Raw genomic sequence first — 17,388 nt, forward strand, 5'->3', positions numbered from 1 at the left:
CAAGCATGGCCCATCTATATGGCAGCTTCCCACAGTCAGTCTGGTACTATATCTCTAAAGTGGAGACAATCCCTGGTGAAAAAAGCCCCCTTTTAATTGTGTGGTCCCACGGCAGGGGGGTGGCAAGCACAATGGGAGACCTAGCAAAAACATGGAGATTCCTCCCACATGTATGTTCCATTGCTGCGAATGCAGCTACATTCGCAGTGTCAATGAGCACATCATGGGGAATCTTCTTCGTGTGAAGCAGCGACAAATGTCCCTGGTGTTATCCATGCAAAGCAGCTGCGTATGCTCAGCAGGCCAGAGGTCCACTGCTCAGTTTGTAGCTCAGACAAACATTGCGCTGGTATGTTCCTTAAGCATGTGTAATTACTCTACACATGCAACATCCCAACAAGATGCTGCTAGGAGCAAAGTCACATAAACAAGTTATTTGCCCCATGTTTAAAGGGCATATTTCTTTTATATGTATTTTTTCCACTATCCATTATCAAGTTTACACAAGCACATCAGGAAGTACTTCTCCTATACTATCCAGCTTGCCTGTTAAGATCCGCCTCTCAAAGCCCTGCCCTCGGTGTCTCTGCCCTCAGAGGTCAGGTAGGTAGTGACAAGAAGCAGGACATTTTCTGTGGTGGCGGCACCTTGCATCTGGAATGACCTCCTCCTTGAGGCTCACCCGATGATACCTTTACTTGCTTTCAGGTACCAGGCCAAAAACATATCTTTTTACCTAGGATTTTAATTAGGGGTTTTCATCTTACTGGCTTCTAATGGTCTGCTTCTCGTTTATGGATAGTTTTTATACCGTTTCCATTCAATGTCTCATTTTTAATAGCTTGTTTTTATATTGGAATATTTTAATTGTAAACTGCCTTAAGTAGGACTCTAAAGAGGTGGCATAGAAATACCCTAAATGAATAAATAAACAAATATAGTTCTAATCTACCCTTTTGCCTGACATATAGTCAGGGAGTTATTTTTTTTACATGGGAAACCCACTCTGCAATTTTATTTTGTACATTCTAGGAAGGATTCTACCATAAATATTTGTTAAAGGTGTATCTCATCTCTAAAGTACATTATAAGCCTTCTGCACAGGGACTGTATGTATCCTATATTCTAGAGCACCTGGTACATTCATGGAACAAAATGAATGTTAAACATTTCTGTAGAAGAACTTAATTGTAAGAGCTCACTTTTCATCATTATAATACGGCAAAAGATCAATTTCTTTGTAAAGTAGGTCCTGTTCCTTTATTTCAGGACCTTCTAGTCCACCATCCTGCTTCATACACTGGACAACTAGTTGTCCTGGAGGAGCATAGAAGCCTAGGCCTTTCTCTGGTGTTACCTCCTAGCACTGGTATTCAGGGTATACTGCCTCAGGGATGTGGAGGTTCCCTTTAGTCACTATAGCTACTAGCCACTATAGGACCTATCCTCCATTAATCTGCCTAATCCCCTTTTAAATCCATCTGTGCTCCTGACTATCACAACATCCTCTGACGTGCATTGGAAATTGCACTGTCTGTCTCTACCTCTTAATGAAACAGGAGATGCAGGAGAAGTTGTTTTTTGTTTAAAATCTCAATATCAGGGAGCTCTGCTGGGAGTCCTTGGGATGTATTGGTTAAACATTATGACCAAAGTCTGAGCAGATGAAGAACTATTGAGCAGAAATGATTAATGGTACATCTAGTCTGATTTTGACTCTTGAAGGTAACAGAGTGGATAAGGCTGGTACAAAAGCCCAGTCAGGCACCTACCTTCAGCGACCCCATCTGCAGAGGAATATGCCCTTTGTTTTAGCTGGAAATGGGAAGAGTGGACATGGTCACAGCCACAGAAGAGAAGTACTTCCAATGTTTCCCCTTTAAAACATTCAGAGCAGCACAGCTACAGTTCTGCTAGGTGCTTTGAAGTGGAAGCATCAGGAAGCACTCTCACCAGCAGCCTATATCTGACTATATCTGCAGGCTGTATCTTGTCCATGGGAGGGTCACTAACCTCAACGTGCCTGGTATTCTTCTGGAATTACAACTGAACTCCAGACTACTCTATAGAAATGACAGGGAAAGGTGTATTGGGGGAGAGGGGTGTTGCTATGTACATCAAAGAAGGCATTGTGTCGAATAAACTAGAAACCATAAAAAGGGCAGACTCATCCACAGAATCCTTGTGGGTAACGATACCAGGTCACAAAGGTAATTTAGTACTGGGGATGTTCTATTGACCTCCAATAGAAAAAAAGGCTTCCTTCAGAAACTGGAAGGCTTGCCCAAACGAGGCAAACAAAAGCAGAAACAAACTTGCACAAAGAAAATGCAAGTAAACACAGTGGTGGACCTACATTTTTGGGGCCCTGAAGCTTGAACTGTTATGGGGGCCCCTTCACAACCAGCAACAATAGGGCAACATCCAACAAGGTCCAAAGGGCCCTGTTGCCCTTGCAAGGACCTTGGGGCCCAAATGGTGGAGAACAGGATGGAGTCCTTGAAAATGGGCCATACAATGATGAAATAAAACCATAGAACTATTAAGCCGTACACCAATGAAGGATTTAAGGATCCAGCTGCCAAAATGTAGGCTATGAATAGGTTCTGGTGAGCTCAGAGAGCCCTTACAGCTGGGGGTTCCAGCGCTACAAGCCCCCAAGAAAATTTTGAAATTCGACCAATTACAGGGACATTTTGAGGCCATATAAAATGGGTAGTAGAGCGTATTCTAAGGTCAGTATTAAGTACTTCAACCCATTGGCTTATGATTCTATCACTAAAAAAACGCCCATTGATTTTGTTGAGAAATTCACTCATTAAAAAAAAAGTGGCTTCAGGGGGCCCCTCCAGGATTAGGGGCCCTGAAGCTTAAGCTTCATTAGTTTCACAGTAGATCCACCTCTGAGTTAACAATTAGAAATGCAAAAAAGGATTTTGAGGGACATATCACTAAACACATCAAGACCAACAATAAGAAATTATTTAAGTACATTAGGAGCAGGAAACCAGCTAGGGAAGTAAAGTAACACTAAAGGTAAAAGGTAAAGGTCCCCTGTGCAAGCACCGGGTCATTCCTGACCCATGGAGTGACGTCACATCCTGACGTTTCCAAGGCAGACTTTGTTTGAGGGGTGGTTTGCCAGTGCCTTCCCCAGTCACCTTCCCTTTACCCCCAGCAAGCTGTTTACTCATTTCACCAACCTCAGAAGGATGGAAGGCTGAGTCAACCTTGAGCCGGGATCGATCCATCAGGGATCGATCCATCAGGATCGAACTCAGGTCGTGAGCAGAGCTTTTGACTGCAGTACTGCAGCTTAACACTCTGCACCACGGGGCTCTTAAAAGTAACACTAAGGGAGGATAAAGTGATTGCTGGGAAACTAAATGAATTCTAAATATTGTCGAAGGCTTTCACGGTCAGAGTTCATTGGTTCTTGTAGGTTATCTGGGCTGTGAGACCATGGTCTTGGTATTTTCTTTCCTGACGTTTCGCCAGCAGCTGTGGCAGGCATCTTCAGAGTCCTTCAGTGTCCTTCAGTGTTACTCCTCTGAAGATGCCTGCCACAGCTGCTGGCGAAACATCAGGAAAGAAAATACGGAGACCACGGTCTCACAGCCCGGATAACCTACAAGAACCAATAAATTAATTCTTCTCATCTGTCTTCACTGTTGAAGATATAGGGCAGATACCTTTTCCTGAACAGATGTTTTGGGGAGGGGAGAATGGGGATCTGGGGCAAATAGTGGTAACAAGGCAGAAAGTTCAAGAATGTATAGACAAACTGCAAGCTAACAAGTCCCCGGGACCAGATGGTATTCATCCTAGAGTTCTTCAAGAACTCAAATGGGAAATAGCTGAACTTCTAACAATGATCAGCCTCTGTACCAGAGAGCTGGAGAATGGCCAATGTAACACCCATTTATAAAAAGGGTTCCAGGGGGGACCCAGGAAATTACACATCAGTGAACTTAACGTCTGTTCCAGGTAAACTGATGGAAAACATTATTAAAGATAGAATTGTCAATCATATGGAAGGGAAGGCCGTACTGAGCAAAAACCAACATGGTTTCTGTAAAGGTAGGTCCTGTCTCACTAACCTTTTACAGTTTTTTGAAAGTGTCACTAAGCATGTGGACAGGAATGAGCCAGAGGACATTGTGTATTTGGATTTCCAAAATGCTAAGCAAACTTCATAGTCGTGGGATAAAAGGACAAGTCCTCTTATGGATTGAAAGCTGGCTGAAAAATAGGAAGTGGAGAGTAAGAATCAATGGTCAGTTCTCACAATGGAGGGTTGTGAGCAGTGGGGACCCACAGGGATCTGTGTTGGGACTGGTGCTTTTCAACCTATTCATCAGTGACCTGGAGCTGGGGGTGAACAGTGAGTTGGCCAAGTTTGCAGATGACACCAAATTATTTACAGTGCTTAAAACAAAATCGGACTGTCAAGAGCTCCAAAAGGATCTCTCCAAACTGGAGGAGTTGATATGAAAATGGCAAATGATATTCAATGTGAGCAAGTGTAAAGTGGTGCATATTGGGGGGGGGGGGATTCCAGCTTCACATATACACTGATGGGATCGGTGCTAGAAGTGACAGACCAAGAAAGGGATCTTGGGGTGGTAGTGGATGGCTCAATGAACATGTCAACCCAGTGTGCGGCTGCTGTGAAAAAGGAAAATTTCATGCTGGCCATAATTAGACAAGGAATAGAGAATAAAACTGCAGCTATCATACTGCCCTTGCACAAATCTGTGGTGAGTCCACACTTGGAATACTGTGTACAGTTCTGGTCACCACACCTAAAAAAGGAAATTGCAGAGCTTGAGAAGGTGCAGAAAAGAGCAACCAAAATTATCAGGGAGCTAGAACAACTGCCTTATGAGGAGCAGTTAAAATGGTTAGGGCTATTTAGCTTGGAAAGAAGATGGTTAAGGGGCGATATGATAAAGGTCTATACAATTATGAATGGTATGGAGAGAGTGCCCTGACCTGGATGACCCAGGCTAGCCTGATCTCGTCAGATCTCAGAAGCTAAGCGGGGTCGGCCCTGGTTAGTATTTGGATGGGAGACCACTGAGGAATACCAGGGTTGCTGTGCAGAGGAAGGCACTGGCAAACCACCTCTGTTAGTCTCTTGCCATGAAAACCCCAAAAGGGGGTCGCCATAAGTCGGCTGCGACTTGACGGCATTTACACACACACACACACACACATGGAGAGAGTGGACAGGGAGAAGCTTTTCTCCCTCTCTCATAATACTAGAATGTGGGGTCATCTACTGAAGCTGGAGGGTGAGAGATTCAAAACAGATAAAAGGAAGTATTTCTTCACACAATGCTTAGTTAAATTGTGGAACTCCCTGCTCCAAGATGTGGTGATGGCTGCCAATTTGGAAGGCTTTAAGAGGGGGATGGACATGTTCATGGAGGATAGGTCTATTCATGGTTACTAGTAAAAATGGATACTAATCATGATGCATGTCTATTCCCTCCAGGATCAGAGGAACATGCCTATTATATTAGGTGCTGTGGAACACAGGCAGGATAATGCTGCTGCAATCGTCTTGTTTGTGGGCTTCCTAGAGGCACCTGGTTGGCCACAGTGTGAACAGACTGCTGGACTTGATGGGCCTTGGTCTGATCCAGCAAGGCTTTTCTTATGTTCTTAAGTTCTTATGTACAGGGATCATTTCCTCTAGAGGAAAGGGCAACTTCAGAGGGCAGGCTCTATGGCTTCACAAATCCCGTTGAGCTCCCTCCTCCCCAAATTCTACCTTCCTCAGGTACTGCCCCCAAATCTTCAGGAATCTCCCAAATGAGATTGGGCTCTAGTCATTGGATACAGTAAAAAGAGACTCTTCAGATCTTTCACTTTTCAGTTTCAGCAAACACTAATTACAGCTGTGGGTTCCCCTTTAAAATAGTAATTGTTTAGTGAGACACAACTGTTTATGTACAGACTCTACAGGAAAGCTACTTATGTTGACAATGATTACAGCCTCCGAGGATACCAGGTGAGTCCTCTTAATCAGGATTTTTCTGGATCTTTTAATTGTATTGTGAACTACTAGAATTGTAGTACTGCTAGAATTGTTCAAGTACAATAGAATTATATTGAATATTTAAACTGTTTTCTCATTGTTTGGACTTCTGATCTGGCAACCTTTGTGTGTGTTTTATTATGCCTTAGTTTTGTGGCTGAAATTTAAAAATTACTTTAAAATAAATATGTGTGTGTGTGTAAAGTGCCGTCAAGTCGCTGCCGACTTATGGCGACCCCATTTTGGGGGTTTTCATGGCAAGAGACTAACAGAGGTGGTTTGCCAGTGCCTTCCTCTGCACAGCAACCCTGGTATTCCTTGGTGGTCTCCCATCCAAATACTCACCAGGGCTGACACTGCTTAGCTTCTGAGGTCTGACGAGATCAGGCTAGCCTGGGCCATCCAGGTCAGGGCAAAATAAATATAGATACCGAAAAAGTAGCAGTAGTGGTAGCAGAGCTATCCAGAGTCTCTAGAGTCCAGAGTTCTGGGAAGATTTCTGGGAAATGACAAAATAATACCTTTGGAGGAAAAAAGAACCTTGAAAACTTCGCCAAGTAATATCAGGTAACAGCTTGGTTTATACTGATTCTTTACTTAAAATGAATCTCTGGTATTGTTAATGTAAGGATGACTCAATTTTTCCTTTGCTGTCAGACTTTTCCATCTAGCATCAGATAGATATTTGGTCAACTATTGATTAGTCCCCACCACGCCAAAGGTGCCACCTGATACCAGCCAGCCATACCCTGTGCCCAGAGAAGCCAACAAAACATTCTGCTGCTGACAAAGAGTCCTGAAAATCATGGTCTGAAAGTTTCTTTTTTTCCTCCCACCCCTTTTTTTATTTTTTAACATCCAGCCTGCTGAAGAGTTTTGGAAAACTCAAAAGCTTGCACACTTGTGTTGTGTTATTTTGGTTGCTCTAAATAAAAGATACTGCATGGCTTTTGCCCAGGACTCTCTTGTTCCCCCGAGCCAAAGACTTACGTGAGAGTGATGGTGAAATGGAAACGCTGGCGTAGGCCCTTGAAGGTGACGAAGGAGTGCCCAGGGAAGCTGCGGGTGCTCATCTGGCAGTAGGGCTTTTCGTAGTGTCCGGACAGGCAATCACACTTGAACCCGCCCACCAGAAGATTGACACATGTGCCGCCATTCTTGCAGACCCCCGGGGTGCAGCGACCCAGGCGCGAGTTCACCTCACAGTTCTGCCCTGCAGGGGAAGTGGAGAGGCTCCGTCAGTACTAGTCAGGTGACAGATAAACACAGTACAGAAGTCTTCCATACAAAGGGGTTCAAGATCACCACTTCCAAAATTCTCACATTTTGTCCTAGTGAACCTCAATAGGTTAAAAACCAAGACAGCGCTCTGCAAACAAAACAAAGCAGAGTCAATTCACACAATCAGACCAGAAGGCTAACTTGTGGGCTTAGTGGCACAATGCCTTCAGCGTGGACCTACCTCTGTCATCATCATGCCATCGCTAGGAACGGTGACCAACATTATGATAAATGTGGGCTAAATACAGCAATCTTTGCAAAGACCCATCCAATACCCATACTCAGTCTTTTAATATGGTAGTTTAAAGTGATTTTAGGAGCTTAAAAAGTTACACAGGCAGCTGTGTTGGGTCATTCCAAACATGTGAATTAAGAGCCATGCTGCAAAGTTCATGAGTAGCAGTTGCATGAAATGTAAAGTAAAGCCCTTTCGAAGTAGGGCTTGTTCTGCTAGGGTTCAATACCATCTGTCAGCACAGTAAGAGGCAGGGCTCAAAGCTCAGACTGTTAACCTCATGTGGAGTGAGGGGCCACAAAGCACTGTGCTTCCTGACCCATTGATTTTTCCAGATTACAACCCAGATGATCAGACTTTGGCTTGGACCCACAGTGTCCCTTGTGTGGGTAGAAGTGTCTTTTGGTCACACAAGGGGGAGGGTCTCTGATTTCTGCCAGCATCCCACCTCCAGTTGCACCCTACCATGGCTCATCACACACTGTCCCAAAGGGAGCCTTAGGAGCAGCTTCTTGGAGGGCAAAAGAGGTAGGAAAGGCCTCTGTCTGCAGGTCTTTGGATCCAAACGTCAGTGATAAAGCAGGATACAGTGCCACCATTGTCCCTCCCATTGGTACCTTCACTGTCCTCCCCCCCCCCCACTAGCTTAAGAAGCATGATGTTAATATAGTCCTACAGAAAGCTAGGGAAGATTACAAAAGGAAGGACTGGGAAAAGAAAAGGCAGCAGGGGAGCACAAACGCTTGGTGGAACACTGGAGTTAAGTTCTTTAGGTTGTGCCTGACAATCCTGTAACCTATATACCAGTGCAAGCTAGGCTGAGAAGTTCAGAGGAACATTGTCTATTTACATCTGAGAAGGCCTTCCTCCTTCCTCCCACCAATCCTGTATTTTAATCCTTTCCTACATCAACATATTGGGTCATCGGAAGGCTGAGCCATCAATGGAACCATCTACTTCTGCGGTGTTTCAAATTCATGCTGTACTGGCAGTGGATGATGAAGATGGAGTATGACACATTGAGTCCCTGGTACATAGAAACCAAGGCCTCTTCTCTCAAGGAAGCCAACTGAGCCCATGAAAAGTGGTGCCCATGTTCACTGCACTGGCAGGCACCTCTTCATGCCTTTTGATTCTGAGTGGTGCGCAGGAAACTGGGAGTGTTGAAATTTGCTAAGCCAAGAAGACTGCTATATCTGAAGCTGTCATGGTGAATAAAGAATATCTGCATGTATAATATAGTAGACATTACTAACTTACTTTATAAGTAGCAAATATCACCTGGCCTTTTCAGGTGAAAGACTTAAGATCAGTCAGCCCACCCCCACAAGTCAGCTTGTGGCATATTGCAGTAGTTGGCCGGGGGAGGGGGAGAGAAAGGGGCCTTAGTTTCATGACAGACCACACGCTTGGTATGCAGATGGCTCAGTCTGTGGCAATCAAGGGATCGGAAGTAACAAGGCTGGGAGATGTCTCCGCCTGAGACCTTCGAGAGATGCTGCCAGTCAGAGAGTTAGGCTTTATAAACCAATAGCCTGACACAGTATAAGGCAATTTCATATATTCATTTTCACATTGCAAAGTCGCCTAGGCCAGCCAGATTCTCTGTGACAACATAGCAGTTAACCTAACAGCAGCTAGAAGAGCCACGCCTCTCATGCCAACGCAGGTCAAAGTAAACATTACAGTGTACGTGGATTAGGGTTGCCAACCTCCAGGTGGTGGCAGGGGATCTCCTGCTATTACAACTGATCTCCAGCCGACAGACATCAGTTCACCTGGAGAAAATGGCCGCTTTTTCCATTGGACTCTAATGCATTGAAGTCCCTCCCCTCTCCAAACCCTGCCCTTTTCAGGCTCCGCCCCAAAAACATCCCGCTGGTGACCTGGGAACCCTAACGTGGATGGGTCTGACCCATGGTCACCAATGCCATTTTACAGCTTAACTCTGCTGCAAGGTCCACAGTGCTGCAAAGTCCACAGTGTGGCAGGACCAGGCGATCATATCCCCCCACATGCACCTTCACAAGTGCCACAACAGCTGTTTCAGAACTTGAAAATGTGTGTGTGAGTGTGTGGGGGGGGGGGAGATTGCCTGGTCCCGCCATGCTGTGGCATTGCGGCATTTTTAAATGGCCGAGTTCAGCTCCAAAATGGCCGTTATGCCAAGCACGTCTAGTTTGGCCCTGAGAGAGGAAAGACAAACAGACAGAGGCAGAGGAGGGAAATGCACAGGAGGGGAGGGCAAGAGGGAGTTTTGGTGAAATTCATGGCCAGCAGTGCAGATGGGCCCTTTGCTAGGTAATTCATATACAATGATTAAAGTGAAAAGCTTTCTATAATCCTTATCTTTATTCATCCTCTTGAGGAATGGGTCATTAATATTCCCATTTTACAGACTGGAAACTCAAGCAAAGAGAATTACATACTGAAGGCCAGTCAATTAATTCATGACTCAGCAGGGATTTGAGGCCGAGTCTCCCAAGCGCAAGACGAACAAATGTGGTATCGACTTTTAAGACAAAAGTGGGTATAAAAATACAGCAAAGCAGCAGCAAGATGTAAAAAGATGCAAAGAAGGTGAAAGCACCCAGCCAGAAAGGAGTAAAGAAACAGCAGAGTAGCAAGCTTAGCCAGAACGCAGTAATAAAATGAAGAAGGCTACACCCCTCAATGATTAAATCCCATTTAAGTCACTGGGAGCCAGCATGGTATAGTGGTTAAAAGCAGTGGTTTGGAGCGGTGGACTCTGATCTGGAGAACCGGGTTTAATTCCCCACTCCTCCACATGAACAGCGGAAGCTAATCAGGTGAACCGGGCTGGTTTCCCCACTCCTACACATGAGGCCAGCTGGGTGACCTTGGGCTAGTCACAGTTCTCTCTGACCTCTCTCAGCCCCACCTACCTCACAGGGTGTCAGTTGTGGGGAGGGGAAGGGAAGGTGATTGTAAGTCGGTTTGATTCTTCCTTAAGTGGGAGAGAAAGTCAGCATATAAAAACCAACTCTTCTTCTTCTTGGGAATATGTATGCTTAGGGGATTGCACTTAGGGTTGCCAATTTCCAGGTACTAGCTGGAGGTCTCCTGTTATTACAACTGACCTCCCCTCCCCAAACCCCACTCTCCTAGGCTCCGCCCTAAAAACCTCCCTCCAGTGGTGAAGGACCTGGCAAACATAATTGCACTGCACATCTTGGATCATGTCAAGACCCTGGAGGGAAAGAGGAGAGGACGAGGAAAAGTTCCTATGTACAGATGCTGCAGGTTTTTCTGCAAGGTAGTAGTATTTTGGGTAGCAGCATTTCACATAAGAGATGGATGATGAGGAAGAGAAAGCCAGGAGCAGGGGTGCTCTTGGAAGCAGCTCCATAAAAGGAGTCTGATTGCTAGATCAGAGCATTTATGATTCTGAAGCTTCCAGTACTAGTCGCTTCTGATATCAGTGGAATCCTGTAATACAAGTGACTGAGTGTTGAACTGTGTCCTCAGAGACTGAGAGGGAAAGTAGGCGAGGGCAGGGTAGACTAGTTTTTAGCACAACAATTGCCAAGAAGCAGATCAAACCTTTCAACTGTTGGCAATAATAATTAACTGCTTTGGTGTTGCAATAAAGATGTCTGTGGGATGAAGAGAGATGACAGACCGGCTCTTCCCTGCTAAAGTATTTTTTTAAAAAAATATTTTGTCTGTCAAAGACTTTACAAAGCAATTATAACAGCTCGAAAAAAACAATTATAAAGGCTCGAAAAAGGCTCAGGGCCATGGTCCTGCCCTCAAACCTATATGTGTGGTTCAGATCAGCAAATGAAGAGGAGTTAAGCCCTTCTTGAAAAATGGGTGGCTACACAGTTTGAAGGTATTTAACCAAAATACTCCAGGCATTGCTGTCATGGAGGCCCTATTCTATTCAAAGAAGCTTGGACTGCAAAGGGGAAAATTGATGGAGACTTGGGGTGAAGCCTGGGGAAGGGAGGAACCTCAGTAGCATATAATGCCATAGATTCCACCCTCCAAAGCAGCTATTTTGTTCAGGGCAACTGATCTCTGTAGTCCAGAGATCAACTGTAATTCTGGGAAATCGCCAGGTCCTACCTGTATGCTGGCAACCCTATACTTAAGTGACCTGTGCATCTGCCGCAAGTACTTCAACTCCCACCAAACGCTGTATTTTAGTTCTATTATCAAAAGCAAAGGAATATCCCAACCATCGCTGCTTCCCCACAGGGATTTTTAACCACATGGAAAGCAGGAAATCCCCATGTTAAAGGGAAACATTTGCATGAGATTATGCTCATTCTAAGCACAATTCATGGCATTCCTGGGGCTTTCCTCTTTAAGCTGGATTTAAAGTAAAACCTGTTTTAATCTAACTCAAAGGTGAATCTGTGGCATGGCTAAGTGGGAAGTGTCCATGTAGACACCCTCTCCATCGCCACTGTGTGGAGGGGGCAGAGCTAGGCTCCACTTTCAAATGGAGCAGGGTCAGCTTGCTGTTGCTTGCCATTCTGCTCACACACACACTTTTCAGTCTTTTGAAGGGCTTTCCATGCAAATAGGGTTGCCAACCTCCAGGTAGTAGCCTGTCAGGCTGCTATCTCGGTTTCGTTATTGCCTCTGTCTCTGCGCTGTATTGTCTGCCCCCCAAGGTCGCATACCTAGGCCTGGGAACTCAGCTCCTGGGAAACTGTATTCAGCCTGTGCGTGTAATCTCCCGCCTTTCCTGCCTTATAATATCTCCCAGCTAGTGAGCCTCTCATAGCTGTCATTTTATTCGTTTGCACTGTATGCCTATTTGATCAGTAAAAGCCATCTGTTTGGACTCTATACGACTTTGTGGTGATTTCTGGTTCTGTGGGCCAAGGGCTGACATTATGACAGCTATCTCTTCTCTTCACCATTCTACTAGCCAGGCTGGAGCCCAGGGGGGTTCGCCTGCCACTTGGATGGGAGCTGTGCAGCTCTCCAGGTGATCTACACCCTGGAGCCCTTCTCTGAGGATCCTACTCTGTTACAAGACTTAATCGCTGAACTTTTCCGGACGACCCGAGAGGTTTGCCGCTTGAGGGGACTGGTACAGGAACAGTGGCAATCTCTTAAAGGACGTCTCTGGATGTTAACGTCGGAGGATACTGATGCTCGTCTAGATCTTCAGGACTTGGATCAATTACTGGACGATGCCCGATTGGCGACTGAGGATTTACAAATATTAACTGGACTTTTGGATAATCTTATTTCTCGAGAAACTCTTTCTACCATGGCGGGAGCCCCGCCGGAGGGTTTTTCCCTGATCCCGGATGCAGCCAGCTGTCAGGCTGAGGCCAAGCGAGTCGCTATTAGCACCGCTCTTCTCCTTGTGGAATGTACAAAGGACACCCCGGTAGCCACCTTGGCTCAAGTTTTGACCTCGACTTTTGGAGCCGAGGCACCCGCACTGGCGGTTCGAGTACAACCTCTGCTGGGCGGGGAACCCGACCCCCTACTCGCACTCCTGGAAACAGAACTTTTGCCGCGCATTACGGCAGAGACTGCCCTAAGACTTGAGAACGCCAAAGTTCTTGCGGATCAGCAAGCCGCCGAAGCGGCTAAGGTCGCAAGAGAGAGAGAGGCTGCAGAAGCAGCCAGGGCGGCTGCAGCAAGGATTAGGAATCTGGCGAACGTGGACACGCGCCCCAAGGACAATGTACTAGGGCTATCGGGTCTGTCTTATTCCCCGGCGTTTGTCCCGTCGCGCGCGACCCAACGCGCACGCCGTTTGGCTGACCGACGTCGAGACTCAGGAGAGTCTGAAGACGAGGATTTATATGGGGATAGCTCTCAATGGGCCACAAGCTTCCGGACCAGTAAGCCTCATCTTACTGGTGGCCCAAGTGAGGAGGTTCATCTCTTACGAGCCCAGAATCGGGAGCTCTCCGACCGTGTTGATCAACTCCAGGAAGTAATGGAACTTATGCTTCAAGAGAACAGGCAATTACAACAAACCCTGATAGCTCAGAGACAGCCCATTCCGGGTCAGGGGGTACCCGTACAGCCACCCGCCAATGTGCCTGCCCCACCCTTGCCTCCTGGAGCTCCCGTTGCTCCTCCGCCCGGACCACCCGTGCAACCACCCGCTAATGTGCCTGCTCCACCCTTGCCTCCTGGAGCTCCTGTTGCTCCTCCGCCCGGACCACCCGTGCAACCGGGTCAACCTGCACCCGGCCCTTGGAAGCAACTCAAATTGAGGACTACGTATGACGGATCTCTCGAGACTTTGCCTTGTTTCTTGCATCAAGTGGACAGTTATATGCGAGAACAAGGACAACTTTTCCCCACGGAAAACAGCCGGGTGCGTTACGTAGCTTCCCTTCTGACAGGTAAAGCGGCTGACTGGATGGTCCTCCAGTTTGACACCCGCTCTCGTGCTATTCGTTCCCTCAACAACTTCATGACTGCCCTGAGAAGGAGGTTTGAGGACCCCTTCCTGGGGGAAAGAGCCAAAACGGAACTCTTACAATTAAAACAAGGCTCTGCTACAGTTCGAGAATTTGCCGATGAATTTCAACGACTGGCAAGTAAAATTGTAGGTTGGCCCGAGACCACCCTGATCCATCATTTCAGGGAAGCCTTGCATCCTGACATTCTGAACTGGTCTTACATGCGAGGCAATCCCGATACCCTCGAAGACTGGATCCTATTAGCCGAGGAAGTGGAAAGCCGCCGACGCTTCATTTCTCTCGTCCGTCAAAAGCACAAGGAAAAAGGCACCCAAAAGCCTCAACCCAAGGCACCACTGCTCGTCCCACGAAATCCCCCACGTCCGCCCCAGGAACGTGAAGCCCGATTTCAGAGGGGTGCCTGTCTTACTTGCGGAGAAATGGGCCACTTTGCAGCCGTTTGCCCACGCCGCCAGGAAATATTTCGTCCCAGCACGACAACCCGCGCCCGAGGTCGTCCACCACGCAGAGGCACCGCGGCCACCCGCAGCGCAGCTCCGGGAAGACCCACACCCTCTGCACTCCATGCCGGGGACCCAGCCTCCCTGCCTACTACCAACGACCCCGCCGGGTCTCGGATTACAAGTGCCCCATTGGGGGACGATTTTCCCTCTTCGGATGAGGAAAATCCTTGGATTTCTCCAGCCTTAAACCTGGAATCTCCCCTCGACTTGTCAAAAAACGGCTCCGGTCTGTGGTGAATGGAGCGTCTCCACAGACCTCTCAGGATCTTCCTATCAAACCGAATGCTCCTACCAAAATCAAAGAAGTGGACTCCACCGTCTACGTGGATGCAGTTTTACAGCAACTTAACGGTGGCCCACAAATCCCCGTCAAAGCACTAATTGACTCCGGTTGCTGTCGCACTCTCATAAGCGAAACCACTTTTGCTGCACTCAGAGCCGACTCTGAGGCTTTACCCGCCCCCGTCCAATTTGCCCAAATGGACGGAAGCCATTTCCAGGGGGGTCCAGTTGATCACCGCACCATAGGGGTGGCAATGGGAATTGGTTCCCACTGGGAACAAATAGACTTCACTATAGCCCCTATCCGATTTGAAGTGGTCTTGGGAATTAACTGGATTAAAGGACATAGTCCCAGTATTGATTGGGAAACAAACACTATCTCCTTCGCTAGTCCCACCTGCGACCAGCATCGGCAAAACTTTGCTCTGCTATATCCGCCCGTTCCAGCATTAACCTCTACTGCCCCAGCACCACCGGCTCTACCCGCTGTATACCGGGACTTTGAAGATGTCTTCGACCTTAGGGAATGTGATGCCTTACCCCCCCACCGGGCCTCAGACTGTGCGATTGAAGTGGTAAAGGACTGCACATTAACCAAGAGTAAGATTTACCCTATGAGCGCTTCCGAGCGCACTGTCCTCCGGGACTTTTTGGACAAAAACCTCGCCAGAGGGTTCATTCGCCCTTCGAATGCCCCAAACTCGGCCCCCGCGTTTTTCGTCCGGAAAAAAGAGGGCGACCTTCGCCTATGCATTGACTTCAGAAAGCTCAATGCGGTTACCCAGACCAACGCCTATCCTATCCCATTAATATCCGATATTTTGGGACAATTACAGGAAGGCCGTGTGTTCTCTAAATTAGACTTGGTGGAAGCTTACTACCGAGTCCGTATCCGCGAAGGGGATGAGCACCTCACTGCCTTCTCTAGCTGTTTCGGAATGTATGAATTCCTTGTGATGCCGTTCGGATTAAAAGGGGCCCCGGGGGTCTTCATGCAACTCATCAATGAAATCCTACATGACCTTCTATATCGTGGGGTGGTGGTCTACTTAGATGACATTCTCATTTATTCGAAAACTATGGACGAGCATGTGGCTCTGGTCAGGGAAGTTCTGCAACGCCTGCGTAACCATCAACTTTTCGCAAAACTAGCTAAGTGCGAATTTCACCAAAGCAAACTCACGTTTTTGGGATACATCATCTCCCACCAAGGTCTTCGCATGGACCCCGCCAAAGTCCAAGCCGTCCTCGATTGGACTCCCCCCACCAACCGCAAGCAAGTACAGCAATTTCTGGGATTTGCAAACTTCTATCGAGGATTCATCCCTAACTTCGCCCAGGTGGCTCTACCCATTACGGACCTACTGAAAACTAAGGGAAAAGTAAGCTCGGCTGCCTTGCCCTCCGCGAAAATCCTATGGACTGAGCAATGCCAAGCCGCCTTTCTGGCCCTCAAACGCCTCTTCACTTCGGAGCCGGTGCTACAGCACCCAGACCCAAATCAAATGTTCATTGTGCAAGTCGATGCTTCCGATGTAGCCATGGGAGGGGCTCTCCTCCAGCAAGGACCGGATGGTCTTCTTCACCCTTGCGCTTACTTTTCAAAAAAATTTGCGCACGCTCAATTAAACTGGCCCATCTGGGAGAAAGAGGCCTCAGCAGTTCATCATGCACTGACTCTATGGCGACAATTCTTGGAAGGGTCTAAAGTCCCCTTTGAGGTTTGGACCGATCACAAAAATCTAGCTGCCCTCACGGGGTCCCATAAGCTATCGGCGAAACAACAACGGTGGGCGGAGTTCTTTGCGCAGTTCCGTTTCACCCTGAAGCACGTCCCTGGGAAGCAGAACGTTCTTGCGGATGCCCTCTCCCGTTTACCACAATATCCGGTAAAACTCGAAAGACCCACCAACTCTCTGTTCACCCCTATGCAACGTGGGGCTCTACCTATGCTGGCTGTGCAAACTCGATCCCAGCATCAGCACACCTTACCCAACGTACAAGCTCCGCCAGCCCAACCGGCTGCCCAGCCGCCACCGCAACAAACCGGAGTTCCCGCCCTTCCTACCCCTCCGACCGCCCAGCCGCCTGCAGTCTGCGCGCCGCCGCACGTAAGCACTAGCCCCATAACTGTTTCTAAGATCTCCATGGCCGACGGGGGGGCCCCCTCCAAAATCCCCATCTCCGAGTCCTTTTTAACTGTCCTTCGGGACCAGTGCCTTTTGGAACGTTCCGCTCATACCCTACCTCCTGGTGTTTTGGAACAAGGAGGATCCTGGTACAAGGACTCGAAATTGTATGTCCCCAAGGCTCTCCGGAAGGACGTTTTACATTTAGCCCATGGAGCCAAAACAGCTGGGCACTTTGGGTTTCTGAAAACCCTTCACTTATTGCGCAGACAGTTCTGGTGGGGGGGAATGCGTTCCGACATTGACTCCTTCATCCGCAGCTGCCCCGTTTGTGCCGCTGCGAAACGATCGCAGGGCAAACCCCCGGGACTGCTACAACCTCTTGAAACGCCCAGCAAACCTTGGGAAGTGATTGCTATGGACTTCATGACTGATCTCCCTCTCAGTGGGGGTAAAACTGTGTTGTGGGTTGTTACTG

General features: G+C 47.6%; 1 protein-coding gene across 1 annotated transcript in view; it reads right to left on the bottom strand.

The window, feature by feature from the left end:
* CELSR2 (cadherin EGF LAG seven-pass G-type receptor 2) overlaps window positions 1-17,388 on the bottom strand; it is a 120,277-nt gene that overhangs the window by 50,281 nt on the left and 52,608 nt on the right. The window contains exon 3 of the mRNA XM_056844804.1: window positions 7,037-7,259. Within this exon, the coding sequence (XP_056700782.1) occupies window positions 7,037-7,259 (223 nt within the window). The remainder of the gene's footprint in view (window positions 1-7,036; window positions 7,260-17,388) is intronic.

This window comes from Euleptes europaea, chromosome 2 (assembly GCF_029931775.1).
Source record: "Euleptes europaea isolate rEulEur1 chromosome 2, rEulEur1.hap1, whole genome shotgun sequence".
In the NCBI taxonomy this organism is placed as follows: domain Eukaryota; kingdom Metazoa; phylum Chordata; class Lepidosauria; order Squamata; family Sphaerodactylidae; genus Euleptes; species Euleptes europaea.